The following is a 25819-nucleotide window of genomic DNA, read 5'->3' as shown; positions in this document are numbered from 1 at the left end:
AGTTATGTCAATACGCTTCCACATTGCCACCTACACAGCAACTTAACACAGCAGCCTTATCCTTATATATAGGCTTTGGATTTGTGGATAAATTTGGGATTCTTTTAAAAAAACAAGGTTCTTGAAATTTGGGTAATATTATCTTAGAGCTCAAAGGAGTATCCCCTAACTTGTAACACAAAATGAATTGTCATTATGGTATCTTTCAAGTTCTCTCCCCCGCCCCACCAAAAAAGGTCGTAGCTGGTTAAGAAAGAATCCTATACCTATCAGTATACCATAAAGGCAGCATCTTTATGGGGTAACATTGAAAGTACCTTCAGTTGTGCAATGGGTGAGAGAAAAGGTGGCCATCTATGATTTAATATAAAAAAGAACAAGAATAACATATAGTTGCATAATAATTATACAAATGTCTACACCTGTAGATGCATATTTAGAATTTATGAACATATTTTAATAGAAAAATTAACATTTACTGAGTACTACTGTAATGTAACGGGGAGGTCTGTGCGTCTGTTAGCACTTTTGTGTTTTAATGACTCTAAAGCAATTTTAAGTTTTCTCCTATTTTTTTATTTTTATCCTGAAGTTAGCTTTGGCAGGTCATTCAAACCGAGAATGCTTTTAAATGGATGATGACTCTCTAGTCACCTTTAAAATAGAAGACCGCCACTTAAAAGTAAGGGACTTGTCTAGTCATGTGAAAAATAAACAAATAAAGAATAAGAATTGGATGTCCAAATAAGGCTACCTTTTCTCTTTTGGGGATGCAACCAAAAGGGGGGGAAAGAATGTTATGGATAAAATTCCAGTGTATGTAAGAGATTATCTGATCCTTCTATCTCTTTCCTCTAACCTCTTTTTCAGTATGTAAACAAAATGTTGAGATATCATAATTTTAATATCTACAATTTCTATTTGCAGCCAGTTTGCAGTTGGCTATAGTAGGTAAAGATAAGCTTTTTTCTTTGTTACTCAGGTATTTTATGGCATTCATTTCAGGAACATTTACAACACTTTCAGGAGAAATGCTTCTATGTATTTAAATTTCCCACAGCTGGAGTCAGAGAAGATATCTTTTAAGCAAATCAGAAATATTGCAGTGAAAATAGACAATTTAAATACGCTGGAATCTTTCCCAGTCAAGGGAATTTGAACACAATGTTATTGTTTTTGCCAGGACAGCTGGAATTTAGATAGAAATAGAAATCTCATCCTTTTCCTCTTTCTTGGGATAATGCAACTTTTCTGCAGAAAAGAAATGGCTAGTATTCCTTCTTCATCTTGTGAGAAGAAACATCTTGTGAGCTCATTATCTTTTTTTGCATAGTATTTCTTAGCTTCAAGGCTTAATGCTACTAATAAATGGTATTAAACACACAAAAGGCATAAAATTCACAAGTACAGTATCCTACAGCCATTATAATTTGTTTCTATTGTGCAAATGTAATGCTTCAGAGCATTCTGTATTATTAGCTTTAATAGGCTGAACTTTTTCAGTTTCTAGAAATTAAACAGGTCAGAGAGAGCATTGTAGGCGTCCTGTCCTTACCAAGTAAAATCTTGGTGGCTATATTTGGTAGCTCAGTCATTCATAGAAAATGCAACGAATACTCATTATGTTGGCTATTAAGCCACTATTTCAGGCTTCTGGCTATATCTCATTCTCATGCCAATATGGGAGGCTTAATAAAACTGCTATGACCAGCAAGGTTGCAGGGACAGTTGCTGTAATCTGGCCAAAGAAAGCAGATATGTGTTTAGAATTCGCATGAAAAAAGATGTAAGAGGTTGAAGTCTTTATCAAACAGGTTGTGATGTAATCCAATAACTATGTTAATATTTTATTCTGCATAATTATACTATTCTATTATGGGATAAGCAAATCTGTTAAAATCTATTTGACTCAATTCCATGTTTGTATTACTTTGTAATTTTTAAAATGAAAAATTTAGATCACTTATTTACATAGTTGCCAAATTTGTGAAATGTTATAGATCATGAAATGTACTCCCCCACCCAGAACAGCTCCTATTAAGGCATACAGTATATCTCAAGATTCAGAATGCAATTAAGAATGAGTCCTTTTCTTGCTGCTTGTGTACCACCTGCAACAGTTTCTGACCACCTATCCATCCTGATATAAGAAGTGTCTCATCTTCCTTTATTTTTCTTCCAAGTTTATAGAGCACAGCAAAACTAATATTTACTTAGGTGTGAAACAAACATATTATGAAGTATAATGCAGGCTCACATGATTGTCTATATTATTTCACTTTAATTCTCATTTAGGAAATTCAAGCTTCCCTGTCAACCTTTAAGGTGGACTAAAGAACATCAGTGCTGTTTTTATTGTAAGGCTATAGTAACAAAATTGTGTACTTCACATGAATGTACTGTACTTTACCCCTCCTTTCCTTTATCTTTGTGTGAACTAGGGAGTGGCTTCTCTTGTTACATTCTTACTCTGTACTCAGACCCCTTTTATCTATCTGTTTCCTTGGGGGTAGCTCTTCCTTCATCCTCCATATTGTCACATTTACAGAATCATCAGTTAATTGTCCTTATTTATCCATTGACATTGTAAGAAAAATTTTAATACTGCATTTTCACTTCAGTCCTCCACCTGTGGTTTAGGATGAAGAAGGATTGCAGCTTCTTTGCAGCTTCTTCTCTAATCTATATGGGCAAAAAATCCTTCTCTCAGCAACAAAAGTAACTCTAACCATAGCAGTAATCTAAACACAAATATGGAAAAACATTCATAGATTTCCCATTACATTTCCTTTGAGAATTCTCTATTCTTATCCAAGTGTCTTGCTTTTCCAGATTTGGTTATTTAAATATACTTATTTGATATTTGAATGTGTATATTTGTATTAAATATAAATAATAGATATGCCTAATGCCATTACGTATGAACGTGAAATGGTTTGGAATGTAACTGTCACCTCTGATTTTGAGACAGTTTCATTCATTCAAAAACATTTCTCCAGGTCTTGCTGTCTCTGTTTTGGAAGGTAAGTAATAAAAGCAGATGTTCATAAATGATCTCTCTTTTTCTGTTCCTTTTTTCTTAAATGTCTTGTTTCCATTGAACAGCTTTATGCAAACAATGGTTAAGGCAATTCTGAATTAGTGTTTGACAATCCAGTGGTCAATTTCTTTTCCATCCGTAGCTACCATTTTTTTAAAAAGCATTTTTTTAAAGAATTATTCAGCAATTCTTGCCACAGAATCTGGGGCTGCTAATGTTTGCCTTTAAAAAAAGCATGGACTCCAATGTTGCATGAAGCTACATAATGTTTCAGACTGAAACTATTCAATCAATATTATCAGTCATTTTTCCAAAGCATGCTCCAATTAAAAAAATGTCACATCATCTGATTTCATGTATTTACTACTATTCATATGGGCTTTCTTTTCAACAAGAATTTAATACAATTTTTCTGACACTCATAAAAGTGTTTATTTGGAATCCATGAAGCTTTCTGAGTTTGACATTCTAACATACTTAATTTAACATGTTTTCTGGCCAGAAAAAAATGAAAAAGGTTTGTGATGCATAGTAAAGATGGGGGGGAATGTAAAGAAGAATATTGATTCAAAGCTGGGCACTGATGAGTATGGCCAAACTATATGAGTTTAACATTATCAGAAAAAATTGGGCACTTTTCTGCTCATTCATTACAAATGAAAATAAAAATAGGTTTAATTCTGATATGAGTAATGTTTTAAAATATTTAATTTGGGTTTAATTTTATTTGAATAACAAATGTTGGGTTTTTCTTTGTTTTGTCAGTTAATGCCAAATTTATACTGAACCCAACAGGCAGCTAATATGTTCATCAGAGAACAAACTACAGACAGATACAATAAGTAATGTCAGGAAGCCCTGGACTTTTCTTTCTTTCTTTCTTTTTTACACAGATCATTGCATCATCACAAATCTTGGTGAACCATTGTGAGATTCAGGGGTTGGGCAACATAGTACCTACCAAGACCAAAGCCTATTTGATATCCTCAATAGCTGTGGGACTCTAAAATTAAATTATTTTGTTTAAGATCATTGAAATTAATATCATGGTGCATAATTTCCAAATTCTGCAAGGTTTTTTGTATTGTTTTCTCTTGAGAATTGAGAAAAATAGCATCTTATCAGATTTTAGTCTTTTTAAAGTATAGTCGTTAGAGTCTTGGACTTTTGCTAAAAGCTTTGGAAAAAAATAGTGTTTGCACAGACTGATCACCAGAACATTAGGACTAAACTAGTGTTCTGCTGTGAAGTGAAACCCATTCTAGCCTTTTTTTGTCAACACTCCCACGATACTATTACCTAAATGTTCCAGAGCTCTGGGCCATTTAGTTTGATTATGAAAGTTCAGTTATTCAATTTGTACCTTGCTCAGTCAGACTAGACTCTTGACAGTTCAAGAAGCAAAAGTTATATTCAACAATATAACTCAAATACCCATGAAAAATAAAATGAGAAAAAAAGAAGCATTTATTTATGTTGCAAATTTATATGGCTAGTCATCTTAGTCGAATAGCTCTGGGTGGTTAACAAAGCAAAGCAATAATATATGAAAAATTAATAGTAACTGTAATCTTATCACTGGGTGGCATGTGCTCACTCTCGGTAAGCTTCTGGAAGATTTTGATATTTAAGAACTTTCAGAAAATTAATAACAGTTTCTGACTTTATCAGTCCCACAAGGTAGTTGTCATAGGGACAAAATGAAGAGGTCTGTCTGTCTGTCTGTCTGCCTGCCTGCCTCTCTCTCTCTCTCTCTCTCTCTCTCTCTCTCTCTCTCTCTCTCTCTCTCTCTCTCTCTCTCTCTCTCTCTCTCTCTCTCTCCCTATCTATCCATCCATCCATCCATCCATCCATCCATCCATCCATCTCAAATGAAGACAAAAATACATGTCTCAGGATAATGTTACAGGAGCCTGGGTCGATCTGAGTCTGGGTCAGACACTGGGACCAGAGATTTAGTCATTTGAGCTTTCGAATGCATGCTGGAACCCATGTTCAGGGAACTTCTCTCTACCAGAATGTGTGTGTCTGTGTGTCTGTGTGTCTCTCTGTGTGTCTCTCTCTGTGTGTGTGTGTCTGTCTGTCTGTCTTTCTATCTGTCTATCTATCTGTCTATTTGTCCATCCATCCATCCATCCATCCATCCATCTATCCACCTACCGACCGACCTATCGACCTACCTACCGACCTACCTATCTACCTATCTAACTACCTACCATCTACTTTGCGATAACCTTACAAGTTAACCTAGCCAAACTATTTTTGAGCTAAGTAGAAGCTTGTCATCATATGTACTTATTAAGTAAGTATGTACTTACTTATACACACTGTCATATACATATCACAATTGAACAATCTTTGTCACTTGCATGCAGAAAGATGCTCAGTTGTAGTAATGTGCATTTCCAGCAAGGGAGGACAGAATGAAATTAAATGTAGAGTTTTCCTGAGACAAAAAAAGGTGTTCAGAACAGTCCTATTCTTCATAATGATCAGAACCACACCTCATTCTTTTAAGCAGGCTGTTCAGCACCTCTCAGCAGCAATGAATCAGGGATCATTTGCACAGTGCTTCAGCGAAAAGGTCTCAGCGATGGATTTGTACAGCATACTAAGGAAGTAGATCTGGGTCAGGCAAAATCATAGCGAAACCAAATGAAATATGTCCCATAGATACTATTAAAGATCCATATGGAAATTACAGGTTTTCATTTCTGTTACACAAGCAAAAAACCCTGGATCTCTGACCTAATAAAAAGATACTTGTAATTCAGCTTTTTTGAAATATATTGTATCTGCAGAAGTTCTACAGTTCTATTTCTACAGCCATTCTTGGAATCATCTATGTGGAAAATGAATACAGAAATACAGAAATGCATCTAATACAGATCTGTGGCTTTTATTTAAAAAAAACTATGTGGCAGTAATTTTATTATATATTTTATGGATGAATGGATCAGAATTCCTATAAAACAACAGCACTTAGAATACATACTGCTCCATAATATTTTACAGCATTCTCTGGGTGGTTTACAATGTTAGCAGATTGTCTCCCACAATCTGGGTCCTCATTTTACTAACCTCAGAATGATAGAAGGCTGACTTAACATTGAGCGATCAGGATTCAACTTCAGGCTGTGGTCAGACTGCAATACTGAATTCTAACCTCTGGGCCACCAGGGCTCCTAAATACCCTATTAATGTGATACAAAAATTATAGTTCATCATATCATTTTTCCCCCTAATAACCAAGACTTAACTGAATCTAACTTAATTCTTTAATTAATTCTTAATTAATAGTCAAACAAAGGAGAGATAATAATAATAACTTATATATATGTACGGGTACAACATAAGGAAATGGGATGTAAATTGTAACAGTGATTTGGAAAGAAGGATTAGAAAACTTTGTGATTAAATATTATGGATGTTTAGCTAGAATAGGACATAAGGACTCAGTGTCATTGGAGGATTTTAGAAATAGTAAATGAAATGCCAGTATGTGGTTATGTATTAAATCTTGGTATATTTTATGATAAAGGACATTTAAACAATTATAGTCAAATGAAAATGGAAGTATGATGATGGCAACATGTATAAATATCTGAGTTAAAATACTTGGGTTAATATGAATTATGCTTGATAACTGTGGAAGAGATGCACGAAAGCCTTTTGTAACCAACTGATACACTTTCTACAGTATGTAAAGAAAGAAGAATTTATGTGTTGTGTTTGTTTTGAAAAATAAAAAAAAAACTTTTATTAAAAAAAAATTATGGTTCAATACTTTGAAGTATGCCAGACTGGGAAAGACACTTTTAAGTCTTCATTCTGTTAAGACTGAGGCAAGATGCTACACCTGATTTTCACATAGTTAATTGACTATTTAATTGATTATGTGCTATTAATCTGTTCTCCATGATGATCCGTCCCCAACCTTGCCTTTCATATCTTCCAAAAATGCCATCATCATCACTGTAATTGAATTTAGCTACTTGCTTTTGGTTGTTAGCTTTTCTTTTTCCTTCCTTTCCTTCCTTCCCAGATTGTAGACTTCTCAAGGTAATTGGGTCTTTGTATAATGCAGGGGTGTCCAAACTTGGCAACTTTAAGACTTGTGGACTTCAACTCCCAGAATTCCCCAGCCAGCTGGGGAATTCTGGGAGTTGAAGTCCACAAGTCTTAAAGTTGCCAAGTTTGGACACCCCTGGTATAATGTATCCAAAGTATGATAATTTGAGCCTGGTTATTTTTGCCTAAAGTTGGAATTCTGGATTGATTTATTTAGTGATCCATTTGCTCATTTTCTTGGTTATCCATCAATCTTAAAACCCCAAAATTCAAAAACACCAATCCTCTTTTTATTCCGCTTCTTCTATAGAGTATCATTGGGAAACCTCATTATCTCATAATTCTGATCTTTGTATGTATGGATGTATCACTTTATCTGAATATCTTTCCCAAGGCATTTATTGCTACCCTGCCAAGTACTATACTGTGGCATATATTTTACTGCTGTTACCTTTCTTGTTCACAGCCAGTCCTAAAAGGTACATGCTATCCTATAAGACATGATTAATATCCTGAGCTATTTTACAGGAAAGTGGTAGAAAGTGCTGAGAAAATCAACCATTACCAAAAGCCAGAAAAATACCATGTGGATCATAGGACAAAGATATGATTGCATATATCAGTTTTATATCTTCATAAAGGCCAGCATTCCATTGTTAATGAAAGACATAGCAAATGATTTGTTCATTTTTAAAACTTTTTATCTCACCTTTATTAATTTAAATAACTGGACTGCACTGGACATACATAATACTCCTTTGTCCTCCTATTTTAACTCAATCTAGTGAGGTACATGGGACTGAAGATTACCCAGCCAGCTTGCTGGAAGAAACCCTCCATATAAGAGAAATATTTTAATCCATTTTCCCCTTTGAGAAATAGAAAATTAACCAAAATTAAATTATAGATATAAAGATCAGTCTAAATCTTGTATATCAATACTCCAGGCTGCTTTGTTTTTAAAAATTATTGTTATTTACAAAATTGAATTACAAAAGATTAACAAAGTTTTTTTTTTTATTTAAAACCAGAGATGTTAATAGAGTCCATTGAAATCTGCCAAAACAGTTTCAATATCTACCAAAAGATTTAGTAGATATCACATCACTTTCATAGAAATCCATAGTAATTTTATTTTACATTCATGGATATTTTCCTTCTATAAATTACAAAACTCCCATTTTTTATTGTTCTGAGAAGCAGTGGAGAGAGCAACACCAAAATGTTTTCATGCTTATTTTAGTTCTTCTGGCATTCAAGCCTGGGAGAAGAAGGCACATATATCACAGAGAAAAACAGAAACTATTAACAGTACATGGATACAACCAACCAAAAACTCGCAGATTGATTAATTGAAGTAACATAGCAATATAATCATGCTAACAAGATGTTTTCAATGCTTTCTCATGCTAGTCTTTGATGTTTAAAAGCAGGATTGGCTCTTACTTATAACAAAAATGATATTGCTACACAAAATTAATTTAAATTTATAGAGAATTTCCATATTGTCTCCAAGATTTGCTATGGCTTAGCCAACTCTTGACTGTTAAAAAGTATGCTCTCATTCTATGGGAATGAAAGCAATTGGCAACTGTTTTTCTGGAACTGAACAGCAAGAGACACAGCAACAGAAGAATAGTCAAATGGAAAGACACAAGGTAGCTTGCCGCTGAGGGGGAATATTTTGCCAGCTGTTGTCAATGTTTCTTATGAGTGAAATTTATTTGCATATTGGAAGAATGTTTCTCCTTTAATTTGCAGACCCGTTAGATCTGGAATACTGGGGAGTGGTGTGTGTTTGAGAGAGAGTGAGTGAGAGAGAGGGGGGGGATGAGAGAGAGAGAGGGAGGGAGGGAGAGGGATTTGTTTTCCCTACTTGCAAGGCTGCTCACAGCTTCTGTTTCCTCTATTTGGTACTACTTGGGAGAAGCAAGATAGAACACCTCTCCGTTGCAAAGCAACCAAGACTACGATCTCACATACTGGATTATGTCAAAAAAATGTATCGGCCACTGAAAATAGTATAATGAAAATGATTTTGAATACAAAAGTTCCTATTTTTCATTGCATTATTCAATGATAATGGGTTTTAAAATATATACCATACTGTGAGGGAGTGTCAACCCACTTCTCTGACAAGTTGCAGTCCTACCTCTACTTGCTTCAATGCAAGCAGTTTCACTTTTTTTTCAGGAAAGAACATAAAACACTGTGGATAAAAATGTAGATGAGCATAATCTGGGAAGATAACTGAGGCATACCCAAACATAAGTCTCTCCATAATCTTTTCTATCTAATTGTTCATATTTGGTTCTGGATCATTAATATTTCATTGACATATCTCACTGCTAGGGCACAAATATCAGCATTTTGTCAAATAATTCTTTAAGTATCATCCTCTTTTGAATACTGTTAAAATTAAATAAGTTGGTTAAGCCACATAAATCTTTTGTGTCTGGTGGGATCCTGCCGGTTTAACAACCGGTCTGGGGATCGCATGCTGTGATTTTTTCAAACTTCACCAGATTTGGATATGTAAATGCTTCCATCGTTGAGAGCCATTCTGGGATTCTCAAATAGATCTCTGTTTTATCTCCCCCCCCCCCCCATACAGATAATACTGAGTTTCTTATGTAGTGATTTTGAAAGTATCTGTGAATTTTATTCTTTTCATACGGTAAGAAGGTATGCCATCCCAGTTGTAAATCATGTCCTTCTAAATATAGCAGTCTCTTGTATCTGAGGGTTATCCATTCTTTTAGCCATATTATAACACATGCTTGGTAATATAAGAGCCAATCTGGTAGTGCCTTGGTTAAACTTACTAAGCACAGATATGTACCAATGTTTGGACCTCCATTGTGATAATAAGGAAGGAAACATTGTTTATTTTTTTCCTCACTGTGTCAGCAGACTATTGTTTAAGCAAGAAGTAAGAAATGTTCTGGAGTCAAATTTTATTCCTTGAAAATACCATTTCAGCTACAGAGATACTGCTCACAGTTTTGTAAACTCTATTAAAAGTAACTTATATTTTGTGCTCTATATTCCTGAATGAGCATGTGGAGAGCAAGAATATTATTTCTGATACTGGCAGTTATATTGCATTATCTAGATTGATGCATATTTATATCTATTAACTATGCTGACATAGTTTAATATATTCGAATTATATCTGGGTTTTGTATGTTTCATTAATTGGTATGAATGAAAGTTTCCTACTGAGAATTTTATTTGCCACTGACTATCTGAACAAATGTTTCTATATGCATGAAAGATTGATTGTGGCATCCATCTCATACTCTACACTGGCATGTAACTGGCAGTTCAGTATTTTATAGATTTCAATTTTTATCAGATAAAAATGAATAAGATGATTTTCATTGTCTGCAATACTAATGCTTACGTGGTGCTTGAGAACAAAGTTTGTAAGATATAATCAATATATTTTGTGAAAACATATTGTGAAAACATTACTACAGTACAGTGACGTGCAGTCAGGTGAGGCAAGTGAGGCATAGCCTCACCACTCTCATCATGAAAAAAAAAAGTAAAAGTAAAAAGCTGAGCTAGTTGCTGCCTCACCGTGGATGACTCTGCTTAACCTCACTGGTGCTCTCCCTCCCCAAGTGTAGTGACTTCCTCCCCAGGCCCCCATTCATTTCTCTCTCTCACACACACAGCTGGATAAAACTATATAAAAATCTAGCCCAGCTTCACTGATTACAAGTTTGAAAAGGCAAGTGGCTCCACCTGCTATCAAACTACACTTGGGGAGGGAGAGCACAAGCGAACACTGAGGAGATCACAGGAGGAGGCAGGAAGCCAGGCAAAGAGCCATGCTGTAGTACACACACTTCCCCCCAGCCTCTTTCTTTTGGAAGGCTCGGCTCGGCTCCCCTCCGGTTTCTCTGCCTCTCCTCTCACTGCTACAGTATATTAACACTAAGACTCAAACTACATAATATGCTAATTGATGTGATATTTAATTAGAATGATATTCTTACCTGAGTTTAATTAGACTAAGGGCACTTCTACCACCTTCAGGAACATGTTCTGATGGAAGTGTCTTCTCTATGTCCATTCTCACAACATTTAATGCTCAGTCAATCATCATGTCCTTTAACAGATCAATTGGACATTACACAAATCAGCCAGCCAGTCCTCTGCCCCCATTCTAATTGCTACCTTACTGCCTTTATTTTGAATTATTTGAAACAGAAATAAAGATGATTATTGGGGGCAGGACACTAAGAAAACCACCCCTGCTCAGTTTAATAATGAAGCAAGAATTCTCAGCAAAGGAGAAGATGCCTTCCTTCCATGCAACCCTAGCGAAGTGCTGTGTGACTAACTTCACTGCATTTCCTTCTCTGCTAGAACTGAGCCAGAAATCCATTAGTGTAGTTCTAGGAAGTCTGTGGAAAGGCATCCTAAGAACTCAAGATTATAGTTCCGCACAAACAAAGGGAATGGAAAGGACCTATCTTTTTACCAGCAAGAAAGTCTGATGCAGTGATTAAAAATGGGTTTCAAATAAGCCAAGAAAAAACCCCAATGAAACAAAGAAACAAATACAGCTATTTACTTCTACTGATGTTGGCAGTCCTAAAGCTGTTTAATGAGTGAATGAAGTCAATGACTTTTTGGTCCATTTAAGGTGTTTATGACTCTGCATTTATAATGACATAGCATATTGACCTTGTAGAGTCAAATCAGGTATATTCCATCACCGTGCCATATACAGTATATAGGCAGTTCCACTGAGGCCAATTGCAGAAACATGGTTGGTACATTTTCTGCCTATCCACAGCTTTGATGTGTGTGTAGAAGGAGTCCATCTAAAATGCTTACAATTAATATTATCATACAATAAAGCTGTGTAGCCAATCAGGCTTAGCTATGTACTTCTGTTATAAAGGACAATAAGTCAATTTTCCTATTTGGTCTGTTTATATAGATACTCTTCAGTTGGTTGAAAAGCTGAAGGAAATTAATCTTATTCAGAATAATGCTTGTGAATAGGATACAAAAACCAAGAAAGAAAAAAGGCATTTCAAACCTTATTCCAATTTACTGAGATGATTGTATGATGAAGTCATTAGATGGTAGCTCTTCTAGTTTTGAAGGGTTTTTTCATTTATCTTTAAGAGCAGTGACTTTTTAAAATAAAAAACCCTTGTTTTTTCCCTCAAAGCTTTCATGTATTTGTACTTGGATTAAACCAGTAAATGTCCTATAATCACTATGCCTGCTACCTGTTCATTTCTGGAGACCACATCAGTGGCGGGATTCAATTTGGTTTACTACTGGTTCTGTGGGCATGGCTTAGTGGAGGTGCCGTGGTTTGGTGGCGTGGCTTGGTGGATATAGCAAGGGAAGGATACTGCAAAATCCCCATTTCCTCCCAATCAGCTGGGACTCGGGAAGCACTGAATAGATGGGGGAGGGGCCAGTCAGAGATGATATTTACCGGTTCTCCGAACTACTCAACATTTCCGCTACCGGGACTTCTGGTTCCGGCGGCTACGGCGACAGGCAAGTCTTTGCCTGCTCCCACTTTCCCGGTGGGCTTCCCTCGCTCGGGGGGGGCACAGGACGCCTCAGAGGAGGCGTCCTGCCGAGGGAGCGGCTTGCGGAGAGCCCCTGCATCGGCGGCGGCTGGTGGGGGCTTTTTCCGCCTCGCTCTAGGCACTGGGGAGCAGCGGAGGGCGCGCACGCGTCTCTCCCCATGCCAAGCGGACAACGTAATCTTGAAGGAAGCAGCGGCGGTATGGTGAGAGGCTTCCTCCCCTCATTCCCTTCCTTTTGAAATAAGAGACTTTTCAGCACTTTTAAAAAGTAACTTTCGGATCTTCACTAGAGGTGCGGCTAGAGGGAGGGGGGTTTCCCCCCCCCTTGGACAAACGGCTTGAGAAGATTTTGCTTTCGCCCCCAGGGGAAGGAGGAGGGGGGAGAGCCAACTAAGGATGCCTCACCCTTTTAAAAGTGACTTTTATTGGATCTAACTCCAGAATCTATGGGTGGACTGAGAACTTTTGGAACTTTTAAAATTTTATTATGCCTCTGAGCCCAAAGCTGGCAGGGCAAGATGGCACACTTCCGTTGTCTTTATGAACTGTGAAACCTGACTCCACCTTTAAATTCAGGCTTCCGGTCTTTGTCCCCGAGTCACCCAGAGGAATCTCTTGTGGATTGTTTTTTTTTCTGAACTCTTTGGAGGAAAAACTTTCATCTATTGCTAGAGTAACTAAAGAAACTCCCACCTGTTTGGATCCTCTGCCTTCTGGATTCGCCTGCCTGCTCTACTTCTCCAGCTGCCCAGTTTCTACACTGACTGATCTCCTTGTTTTATAAACTATGTCTCCAAAAAGACCACCTCCTGGAAAGCCTGGTTTTGCTACTTCTGCTCCAGCGTCTGCAACGTCCAGTCCAGCCACACAGTCAAAGATAACAGAATTGATGCAACCTAAGACTACAGAGATAGACTTTCAACAAATGCTTCAACAAATTCTACAGGGCCAGGAGGAAATTAAGAAACAGTTAAGGGAAATGAAAGATGAAATTAAAGAAAATCAAGCTCAAATTTTTAAGAATTCTCAGAGACTGGACCTTGTGGAGGGTGGGGTGGCGGAGGCGAAGGGGGGGGGGTAGAGGCCTTACAGAAGGGGAACAAAGAACTTGATATCCAGCAAATGAAAACAGAGTTTGAGAGAATGTCCTTTTATCTTAGATTCCAAAATGTAATAGAAGCAGATGGGGAAAATATAAGGGACATCATGACTAATATTCTAGCTGAATACATACACAAAGATAAACACCAGATGGAATGGGAAATAGACCTAGTTTATAGAGTGAATTCAGCATATGCCAAAACACACAGTGTACCCAGGGAGGTTCATATTAAATTCCTTAGGAAAACCACAAGAGATGAAATTCTGGGTGTACAAAGGGGGCAAGCATTGACATACCACGACAGGGAGATAACCATTCTGAAGCAGATTCCCAAAAAAATTAGGGAAAAAAGAAAAAATTATTCGCAATTGGCGAATAAACTATACCAGAAGGGGGTGTGGTTTAGATGGTTGATGCCTGAAGGTATGCTGATATTCTGGGAGGAGACAAGAATCAGAATCAACACACCCATAGAGGCACAGGCCTTTATGGAAAAAAATAAAGTGAACCTAGAAAAAACAGAAGATACTGCAACGGTCACACAGGACACGGGAGGGGCCGGAGCTCTGCCAGCGGGGGGTGAAGGGGCAACACCAAGAAAGCTCAGATCACAAAAATGAACAAGAAAATCACAAAGTTATAAACATACCGAAAGTAACAATGAATCTATATCTAGACTATATATCATAACGATATGAACTGACTGAAAATTATTTTTTCTAGAATTAATATGCTGATTTCTTATGATTATGTATTAAGGATTGACATTTTGATGTAACCTATGAGTTTGGAGGGAGGGGGCGTCTGCCATATTTGCAACTGCCAAAATTTGTAACCATTCCACTTACCCTTTTCCGTAAAAATGTTTTAAAAAAACCAATAAAACTTTTAAAACAAAAACAAAAACAAAAACAAAAAAAAAACATTTCCGCTACCGGTTCTCCAGAACTGGTCAGAACTTGCTGAATACCACCTCTGGACCACAACTATATCTTCTTAAGAACTTTAAATGTATAGGGAGATTAGGATTAGGTAATTAATAGCTATCACTCAATATGCTGAAGAGTTTTTGTTTATATATGCACACACTGGTGATCAGTTGAATGTTTTTATCAGTGCTATCACTTCAATGCTTATCCTTAATGCTATTCACGTGGATAATTTGTCCAAACAAGTAGAATAGAAACTGTGCTATACAACTGTATATACTGTAATAAATTTTGATTTAAACTACTAAATAATGTCAATTAATCATTATTAATAGTTACTTTAGGTAGATGCTTACTCTGCAAGGTAAAGCTGAAACATGTTTTCCCTGTATTATTTTTTTGCATCACAATCTTCTGCTTTTACTGACAGATATCAGCATTCCAGAATCGCCAACAAACAGTCCCCCACATTCTTGGGATTTCACTGCCTGGAACTTGTCCTGGGTGATGAAAGATTCCTTTCCTTCATTCATTCCAAGAGGCCGGCACTGTAAGTACACCATTCTATTTTCCTGTTTATTTTATTTATATGCCACCGATCTCTGTTTGCAAAGCTGACTCCTTGGAACTGATATGAATATAACTGATGGCCAGAGGTGAAAAGTCCAATGATAAAGGTGGTTCCACCCCCCAAAAAAAGCATCACAGAAACATTAATAATTTTAGGTGAGTTTTCAGCGCATTGTTAACTAAAGCTCGATATTACTTTTATGTGGGTGATAAAGGGATATAGGCAAAACTCATTACATAAGAGTCACTGCTTTTTCATCATAAAACATGTGAGTTGAGAAAGCTTTTAGTAAGTATTAGCTATTGTCAATGATTCTGGCTATTTCACTTGAATTTACCGTATGTGTGTCAGGAAAAGTGATATTAGCAAACTTGTTATTGTTTTCTGACCTGCTACCGAATGTATGAGTCATAGGATTATTGAACATAGTGATTCATTTTACTCCATTTGAGGGATTTGCCAGGTGCAGACCAGTTGATTTCTGGAATCATTACTCTCTTCAAAAGAGGGGGGGGGAAGAGCGAGAGATTTGATGGAGATAGGAGATCACCTTATTTTGATTGGTAATGTGGTCAATGCTTTGTATATGGTGTTTTCTTTTTTTAAAAAGCCCCAGCCAACATTTTAAACAGCCTCTCTACTCTTTGAAAAAAGAAAAAAAATGGAGGAAGGAAAAAAAACACCTGCTAGTTAATAATAGGAGTGAAATTGAGGGCAGAGGGCAGAAATTGAAAAAAACAGAATCATAGATTCAAAAAATCAGAAGCGGCTACTTAAGCCTCTGTATTCAGTTCAGTCTGACTAAGTCCTGTCCAGTGCAGAAATTCAAATGAAACATCCCCAATCCATCTAGTCTGTGTTTGAATACAACCATAAAATCCACAAATTCCCCCCCCCCAATTCCCAACAAAATGAAGGAGTCCTGTTCTCATTGGGTCACCTTTAAAATCACCTTACCTCCATAAACAGGATGAATTTAGAGAAAGGCTAAAAGTAATATATGACACATTATGACTTTCTACTGGGAAAAGAACATAGCAGCAGGGACCCCCAGTTGTTGCTACATATGAACAAGATATTTTATTTATATAACATATTTACATAGCCACCCATCTCAAAGATTCATGACTCTGGGTGGCATACAATAAAAAAAGAGAATAATAAAAACTGTTAACACACAAAGTTATAGCAGAGAGAATTATTGTAATGATTAATGAAGCCATATCACAAATTCATCACTACCTTGAGATGCCCAACCACACAACCATGTTTTGAGGGACTTCCTGAAGTTTATTGGGTATAGAGCCAGTTGTCCTCAGAAGGAATGATGTCCTATATAGTGAGGGCAGTGGGGTGCCACAGCAGAAAAAAATGTCTCCTTGGTTCTAGTGGATGCGACCTGCAGCACGCCAAATCTGTTGGGCTTAATGGGATGGGCAGATGTAATTGACTGAATCACATTCCTTTATTTGCCAGGAGCTGAAAGATGTATTTGGGAATCATCAACACAGTGATACTACCATGACCATGGGGCTGGTTGAGATTCATGACATGAAGATGTAAAAAGGAGAGTAGAAAGGAATGATCTCTGCAAAACTCACAAAGTAGAGGGCAAGAATGGATTCTCTGTCCTCTTCAGTTACCACCAAAGGCAGCTGATCCTGGAGAAAGGAAGAGAGCCAGTATAATACAGTACACTCCATCCCTAATCCCCAGAGCTAGTCCACAAGGATACTGTGGTCATTGGTATCAAAAGCCTAAGAGGTTAAGAAATGCAAAGATGGATGCACGTTCTCAATTCTGCTCCTACCAGAGATCATCTAACAATGCAACTAATGCTATTTTCATCTCACATTAAGGGCTGAATCCTAACTGAAAGAGATCTGGATAATCCACTTCATCCAGAGCTCTCTGAATCTGCTACATTCTCAATCACCTTTCTCCAAAGGGGGGGTGAATACTTGATTAACATTTCATAGCATGGTGGTTGATGGTTTCTTGAGGAGTGGGGTAAACCAGTGCCTCCTTAAAAAGCAGAGGAACAATTTCCTCTCTCAAGGAAGAATTCACCACCTTTAGAATCCACCCACACGAACCCTCCCCCTGACCAGCTTTAACTAACCATAATAACCTCCTTTTTTCAACCCTGTAATCTCTTAATTTGGGGTAGGGTTGTGGTGACTGGATGGAATTGAGCATTTACTGGCCGGTTGCCCTTCCTGATGTCACACAGAGTTTGCAGCAGTTTTTTTTTCTTTGCACCCTAAGAGAATAATATCTGCCTCTTGAGTTCTCAACCTTCCAATTGGAAGATGAGCATCTTCATCACTAGACCACCACACCACTCAACCAGCTTTAAGTAACCATGAAGTTGTGGAAAAGCTGAGCTCAAAGTACTAAGAACTCTATCCACTTCCTTAGGGACAAGAAGTTCAAACCAATGTCAGATGACAAGGCAAGTATTTGTCCTGGCTACCTCCTTAAGAATTCAGATGGTTTTGACAGATGCTGAGGAATTTCCTCCACAGAACCCTGTAACAGGGTCTCAAAGTTCCTTCTGACCAACAGGGCTAGAGTCTCCCAAACAAATATATGGAGCAACTGTCTGCAGATGTAATAAGGTTAGAGAAGCATTGCCTCTTTGCTGGCTTTACTACCATGAGATAGGCCTTTAAAATAGCTCTAACTATATTCACTCAGGTTCTTCTGTCATTGTGTGCTAGATTTTTTTTTTTCATTTAATCTCCTTCAATTCATCTGTGAATCACAGAGAATGATAGAATCCATTAAAAGGAAGAGATTGCACAGGCAGGATCTCTACAGTTCTATTTCAAGGTTTCAGATGGATTGGGCAGCAGACCAACAGAGGAACAACTCCCAGCTATTGTTCCATCAGTCACTGGGGTGGTGCAGTGGATGCACAAGGCTACTCATCATACTCCAACAATCACTGGGAGAGGAACACTCTCATCTGTCTTGCATAACTTCAGTGATTACTGGCACCAGGTAATTGGGCCATAATTTGATCATGATAAGGGAAATTCTAAAAATTCATGTTGCCACCCCTCCAACAGGTAAACCTGGTATGTGGCCACTGTCCCAGGTCAGGTTCTAGATAACCTGGGATAATCCTATAGTCATCATGGTAGCTATGAACTCCTGAACTGTTTCATACCTCATACTTATTGAAAGGAATGAACATATAAAGGGTACATGTGTATGAGCAGCCAAGAACCAACTTAATTTGATTAACCAAGTGCAACATGCATTTAACACATTTATATAGAGCTGAATTCACTATCTAGAGAAATAGTTATTTCTCGCTAACTAATTTGGGGAAATTAGCTAAAAGTTGAAATCAAATTCACAAACAAAAGGGAATAAAATTAGCTCACTAAGCACTCTTGGACCATAAACAAAGGGAAATAATTCATTTGGGAGAGAACATTAAAGCACATTTACAAATTCATTTTACTCATAACAAAATAAATATGAAAGCACATGAAAAGCAAATGACTTGGTTAGCATGCCCATGTCAAAGCATAGGCATAGCACATTTCTTCTAGGATTTAAAAATACAGAGGTGGAAGAGGTAGTGTTTGTGAAATATAGAAAGAAAGCACTAAAAAATAGAAGACTGAAATAATTTCATCGGTGCAGAAGTTTAATCCCTGGAAACCTTTCAGAGTATGGGGATAAACTTGAGAGATTTAGAAAAAAAATTAAACAAGCAAGAACAAATTATAGCATTAATTTTCTCAAAATAATAGAACACAATAGCCAACACTCCAGAAGATAGGTTTAAGATACAGAAGGATCTTGACAAACTTGAACATTGGGCACTATCTAACAAAATGAAATATAATGGTGAAAAGGTAAGGCTCTACATTTAGGCAAGAAAAACAAAATGCACAGGTACAGTATAGGTCCTTGATGGCGAACCTATGGCACGCGTGCCACAAGTGGCACGCGGAGCCATTCCTCAGGGTACGTGAGTTCACCTTTTTAAAAGCTATTTTTTGCCTTCCCCAGGCTCCAGAGGCTTTATAGGAGCCTGGGGAGGGCGAAAAGAGCCTCCCCCGCCCCCCCCCGGAGGCTTCAGGAACCGTCCCTGAAGCCTTCGGAACGCCTAAAACCACTCTCCGAGCAAACCGGAAGTGACTTCTGCTTTGGTCGGAGGGTGGTTTTAAGCACTCCGAAGGCTTCAGGGAAGCCTCCGGACAGTCCCTGAAGCCTCCGGAGGGCCTCCGGAGGGTCGGGGGAGGTTCTTTTCGCCCTCCCCAGGCTCCTATAAAGCTCCTGGAGCCTGGGGAGGGCAAAAAAAGCATGTAAAAATGGGGGGTGTCGCGCATTGTGCGCACATGCGCACGGGGTGTGTGTGTCGCGCATTGCATTATGGGTGCGGCACGCCCGCACTCGACCCCCCTGCGCTCCCCCCACTTGTGGCACGCGAGCCAAAAAAGGTTCGCCATCACTGGTATAGGTGGTACCTGGCTCAATAGTAGTAACTGTGAGAGGGATCTTGGAGTCCTAGTGGACAACCATTTACATATAAGCCAGCAGTGTGCAGCAGCTGCCAAAAAAGCCAACATAGTTCTAGGCTGCATAAACAGAGGGATAGAATCAAGATCACGTGAAGTGTTAATACCACTTTATAATGTCTTGGTAAGGCCACACTTGGAATAGTGCATTCAGTTCTGGTCGCCACGATGTAAAAAAGATGTGGAGACTCTAGAAAAAGTGCAGAGAAGAGCAACAAAGATGATTAGGGGACTGGAGGCTAAAACATATGAAGAACGGTTGCAGGAACTGGGTATGTTTAGCTTAAGAGAAAGAAGGACTAGGGGAGACATGATAGCAGTGTTCCAATATCTCAGGGGTTGCCACAAAGAAGAGGGAGTCAAACTATTCTCCAAAGCACCTGACGGCAGAACAATGGGTGGAAACTAATCAAGAAGAGAAGCAACTTAGAACTGAGGAGAAATTTCCTGACAGTGAGAACAATTAATCAGTGGAACAACTTGCCTCCAGAAGTTGTGAATGTCCAAACACTGGAAGTCTTTAAGAAGATGTTGGATAGCCATTTGTCTGAAACGGTATAGGGTTTCCTGCCTAGGCAGGGGGTCGGACTCCAAGGCCCCTTCCAACTCTGCTATTGTATTACAATAATGATTCAATCCACTGTTCATAAGTCTACACTATAGAATTTCAAATTTATTTCAAACTTATATGAGGCCAAATTTTCAATCCCATGTGGATATAAATCAGAAACTTATTAAGATGTTTTTAATAACTCTGTGGTAGTCATTATGTAGAGTCCAAATGAAGAATTATAGTAATCCATTATTAGGTACTCGGAAGCTGCAAACTGTATGATTAAAATTAGATTTGAAAATATACAACCATCATAATTAGTCCAAGATTTTAGGTAATAATTTGGCCTGTGATCACTGAAACTAATATCTGAAAACAAATAAGATCATTATACATACTCTCCTTCAGAAACTTCATTGAATAGAGAGGAAAATAACATGCTAAAGATGGTACCATTCTATGGATAAAGCAAATGCTATTTTTTTGGGGGGTGGGGGAGGAAGAAATGATGTTCTGTGTTGGTAGCAACATAGTTAAACTTTCAAGAAAAAAAAACAGATCCTGTTTGTGGAAGTATAGGCTAAGTAATGAAATAAAAAACAGATAGTACTAATGATTTCTTAAGCCAAATCAATGAGCTTTGGCAGAGAATATGCACAAAATTCAAAAATCGACAAGGAAAAGCCAGCTGAATAGATTTAAGGATGGATGCAGGTTTTCAGATCAAATTAGAAAAGCTTAATACATTTAGATAATGTAAAGAACAGTCCATGGAAAATAATAATCCTCCTGTCTTGTCATTTCTTGTGCATCTAAACAAGACCCACCTTTTCCAAATAGCTGACCTGGCTCGACCATAACTTCGTAACGCTCCTGATGGGTTTTTTAATTTGGTAATTTTATTAGGGGATTTTAAATTGTATTTTTAACTGTCTTTCACTTAAGTCCATCCTCCTCCATGCACATATGTATATGTCTCTGTTCTTTTGTATATATGTTTGTCTTATGTGTATTTTTTATCTGCTTGATTGTACGCCGCCCCGAGTCCTTCGGGAGAGGGTTGCGGCTAATCAAATAAAATTATTATTATTATAAACAGACTTTGAGTCTAGAAAGCAACAACTATTAGCACTTTCTGCTAATAGTTGTTGTTCTGTCATTAACCTCACTGATAGGAACCATTTAAGTCTGGCTATTTTCTGGCCAAAGATCAAGACTTGGCAATGTAAGTGTTCACCTTTCTGCATAATTTTAATAAGTTCTGGAAAAAATCCCCTCTATCATAATAGCTGTAGCACTACCTCTTAATTATTCCCAAAGATTTATGGTTAAGAACAATGACAACTTCTCTTGTTTTTTTTCCTGACTAGTCTATCTTTGACTGGATCAAAATAGGAAATAAACACAAATCCTGAGCAAAATTAGGAAATATCAGCTATTGTACATATCTAGAAAGCTGGAATATCTGTACTGCATTACCATTGTGAAATATTTTGATAAAAATACTGCAGTGTTATTTATAATGCTATCTTAAATTCAGCTCCATAAAGATTCTCCCCAAATTATAGACTTAAATAAAATCAAGAGCCAATGCAATTCCAATACTTATTTGATAGCTTTGCCTTTAATCTAGATCAGTGGTTTCCAACCTTTTTGGGGGGCATGCCCCACCTAAGCATCTCTAAAATCCTGATGTCCCATCCCCCCTGTGACATATAATTATTACTTTACTCAAAACATGAACGCTACTCACACGGAAACAGCCTAAAAGGCCATTAACTTAATTTAAACAAGGTTCAATTTACCCCCCATTAAAAATCAAATTGCTCCACATTGGGAATCACTGATCTAGATGGAGCTACTACACGGATCTTAATAAAGGTAGTTCTCAGCTTACAACAGTTCATTTAGTGACTGTTCATAGTTACAACGGCTCTGGAAAGAGTGACTTATGACAATTTTTCACACTTATGTGATCAAAATGCAGATGTTTGGCAACTGGTTTTCATACTTATGAATTCATACTTACGACCATTGCTATGTCCCAAGGTCATGTGATCACCTTTCATGACCTTCTGATCAACAAAGTCAAAAGGGAAGCCATATTCACTTAACAACCAGGTTACTAACTTATCAACTGCAGTGATTCACTTAACAACTGTAGCAAGAAAAGTCATAAAATGGGGCAAAACTCATTTGACAAATGTCTTACTTAATAACAGAAATGTTGGGCTCAATTATAGTTGTAAGTTGAGGACTACCTGAATACCATTAGTAGTGATCAATGAACTTTTAATCCACTTCCTGACTTTTTGACTCATTATTTTAAGAATTGTGTTGATTTGCTACACATTAACATTTGGAGTAGATATTTTATTTAATTGTGCACAAAGGCTTATCAATGTCCAGTATCTGAAAAAAAATATTTTTAATTATTTTGAACTGATTTTCATCCATCAATAATCTGATGTCAAGCAGAGAGATAACACTGGATCAACCTATTATTTCAAAGTAGGCAATGGATATTTCTCATATTTCTCTTGGTACCTCTTCTGCTGCACCTCATTTGAATTCCTTTCAGATCATTAAAAAATAAATAAGTGAAAAGATGGCATGTGACAAATCAAGGCACTGATTTCTAGAAGCTAGACTCTAGAAAGATGTATAAAAACACATGTGGGCTCCATAGACATTCACAAAAAATGGTGAATGGTGGCTCCCACCTTTGTATCTAATTTTGTGCCTTTAGATCAGTTTTAATTCTTTGCAACTAACTGGAGTAGTTTTCTTGACAAATCCCCCCCCCCAAAAAAAAATATGATTTGCCATTCCCTTCTTCCTAGGGGTGAGACAAAGTAACTGATCCAAAGTGACTCATCTGGCTTTATGCCTAAAGTGGGACTAGAACTCACAATCTCCTGTTTCGTAGCTTGGTGTCTCTAAACCACTAATAACCCACAAAAATAAAAAGGAAAAATGGTGGAATTTTGGAGAGCATCCTGGAGGATTGGGGGGGGGGGCATGGGAAGCACAACCACAGATTTGCCTTCTGATAAATGTAGTTTTGTGACAGCCAGATTTTGAATTAGTTTGCCTTATCTCCTGGCAGCCTTCTTCATTCATAACTAGCTCTTACAAGGGCAAATCTGTTCTCTAGCCAAAAGGGTTCCTCATACTTATCTTCCTCCTAGCACTTAACTAATATAACCCCCATGTAAATAACAAAATTGACATGGTTGTGTATCTATCTTCTACTTATCCCACCTCCTTTATCTTCTTTCTTCCTCTTCTTCTTTTCTCTGTTATTGTTCTTTCAGGGTAGCTTTCCCCAACTTGTTGCCAACTTGTTGCCAACTTGTTGCCAACCTGTTGCCAACCTGTTGCCAACTTGTTGCCAACTTGTTGCCAACTTGTTGCCAACTTGTTGCATTAGGGTAGAGCTTCCAGTAATTTTACCCAGCAAAGTTTGGTTGAGAACAGTGGCGTAGCGTGGGGGGTGCAGGGGGGGCCGGCCACACCGGGCGCAACATCTGGGGGGGGCGCGCTCGCACTCGCAGCTCTCTGCTGTTGACTTCCATGTATTTCAAGGCTGAATTTGAATTGAATGAAGCCGAGGAACACTTCCCACGTTTAATACAAAAGAGACGCGAGCAGGTCTTCCCCGGGGTCGAGAGCACGAAAGAGGGCCAAAGTTTTCTTCTGCAGATCTGGGTCTCTTGAAGACTGCTGGGCAGGGCGAGGGACGTTAATAACGCGATACGTTTAAATTAGAGCAAGTGAAGACCTCGGGCGGCTTTCCTTTTCCTATTTTCCCAGAACCGAGGGAAGAAAATGATTCTGCTTCGGGCCTATAGAGGGCGCTGCGAGCTTTGCTAAGGAGGACAGCTGCTTCAGAGCTCCCTTCATGTCCGGAGTCCAGTGGCATAGCGTGGGTTGCCACGGGTTGGGGGCGCAAATTACTTGCCTTGCCCCGGGTGCTGACAACCCACGCTACGCCACTGGTTGAGAATTTAGGGAGTTGTTCTTGCAGGATGCCATATTTGGGGATGTTGTTTTAGATTCAAGACTATTTTATATTTTAAACCTGAGTATTTATAACATGCCTTTTACAAAGAAGATATTCTGTTGTGACAATGCCTAGTGGGCTACCTTGTCTTTCGGAGGATAATGATTTGCTTGTTTAAATACCTGTGTAGTGAAGAGCTTGGCTTCATGGAGACTTACTCTTCTATGAATTATGTCTATTATCATACTGGAAGCAGGAAGCAAAGTTAGTCATTCCAAATAATAGTATTAGATATAATTGTTGTATAATTATTGCACTTGTCGTGATGTAGAAAACAGGATCTTACCTCACCAATCTGACAAAGAGCCGCAAAAAGCCAGATGAATCACTGATCCTATCCCCAGTTTCCCTGCGGTAGCTGAATTCATAAGTGAGACTTCAATAAACTATTTCAATACATATCAGCCATCCTACTGGCTGGGAAAAAGGCTTTTGTGCAATGGGATTATTTCGGCATTCCTCTTGAAACATCAAGGTAGATGAATCTTCTGCTAGCCCCTTGTGAGAAAAGATAAGGTGAAAAAAAAAGGCTAATAAGATTTACTCACCCCAAACCTCTAGTTATCTGCTTGAGGAAAAAAGGTTGACCTATCTATATGGAGGCATCGCCTGTTTTTCAAAATGTATGCCTTTTTTTTAAAAAAAATATGGTACAATGCAGGTTCTTTAAAAGAATGCAGAGTATTTTTTTCCTTGCTTTTGTATTTGCTGGAACGATGTAGAAATGTTACTTTCATCCTAAGATAACAGTTTTTCCTCTATTTCTGTCAGCTCTTAAGTTAGTTTTTAATAGATATCTCTCTTTTTTGTTATCTGCCATCAAATGCTTCTTCTTTCTCAAAAGCAGAAACATGAAACATGACTCAGAAGCTTAGAAGAGAAAATCATATACTTTCATTTGAATAAAGCAACATCAACAAGCATTGTTTTTTAAGATGTATTGCTTTCTTATTAGCACATGCCTTTATTTGCTGCCATTTTATCAAAGGTCTTTAGTTATAAAATTGTGTTGGTCAGTTATCACAATAAAGAGTATCCATATGGATATTAAAACTGAGGCATATGTGGCTAAAAGATTTGCTCAAGGCTTTATGAACTGGATCATTTCTCTTGTACAAGAGATATCTCCATTTTCATATGAGACTCACCAAAATTGTTTTCTAACCTATCAGAGCCCTGTTGTCTGGTTATATTTATAAGTGAGGGTTTAATAAAACTTTTATTAAAATTTTGTTTACTTAATAATCTGATGGGACTCTTTTTATTAAGTGACTGGCATTGGTGAATTAAGGAAATATTAGCCCTTTAATTGCTTTCCCCCCTTGTTCTAGTAATTGATCAATGTAATGGATTGAAAGACAGAGTAAATTTAA

The 25819-nt window shown here is 37.7% G+C and overlaps 1 protein-coding gene across 1 annotated transcript in view; it reads left to right on the top strand.

Moving 5' to 3' along the window:
- The window catches only part of ALK (ALK receptor tyrosine kinase), a 680353-nt gene that overhangs the window by 155793 nt on the left and 498741 nt on the right, over positions 1–25819 (top strand). The window contains exon 2 of the mRNA XM_081944717.1: positions 15146–15265. Coding sequence (XP_081800843.1) covers positions 15146–15265 — 120 coding nt within the window. The remainder of the gene's footprint in view (positions 1–15145; positions 15266–25819) is intronic.

The sequence above is a fragment of the Natrix helvetica genome (assembly GCF_964273705.1).
Source record: "Natrix helvetica genome assembly, chromosome: 2".
NCBI lineage: Eukaryota > Metazoa > Chordata > Lepidosauria > Squamata > Natricidae > Natrix > Natrix helvetica.
This window is presented reverse-complemented; position numbering and strand designations above follow the sequence as displayed.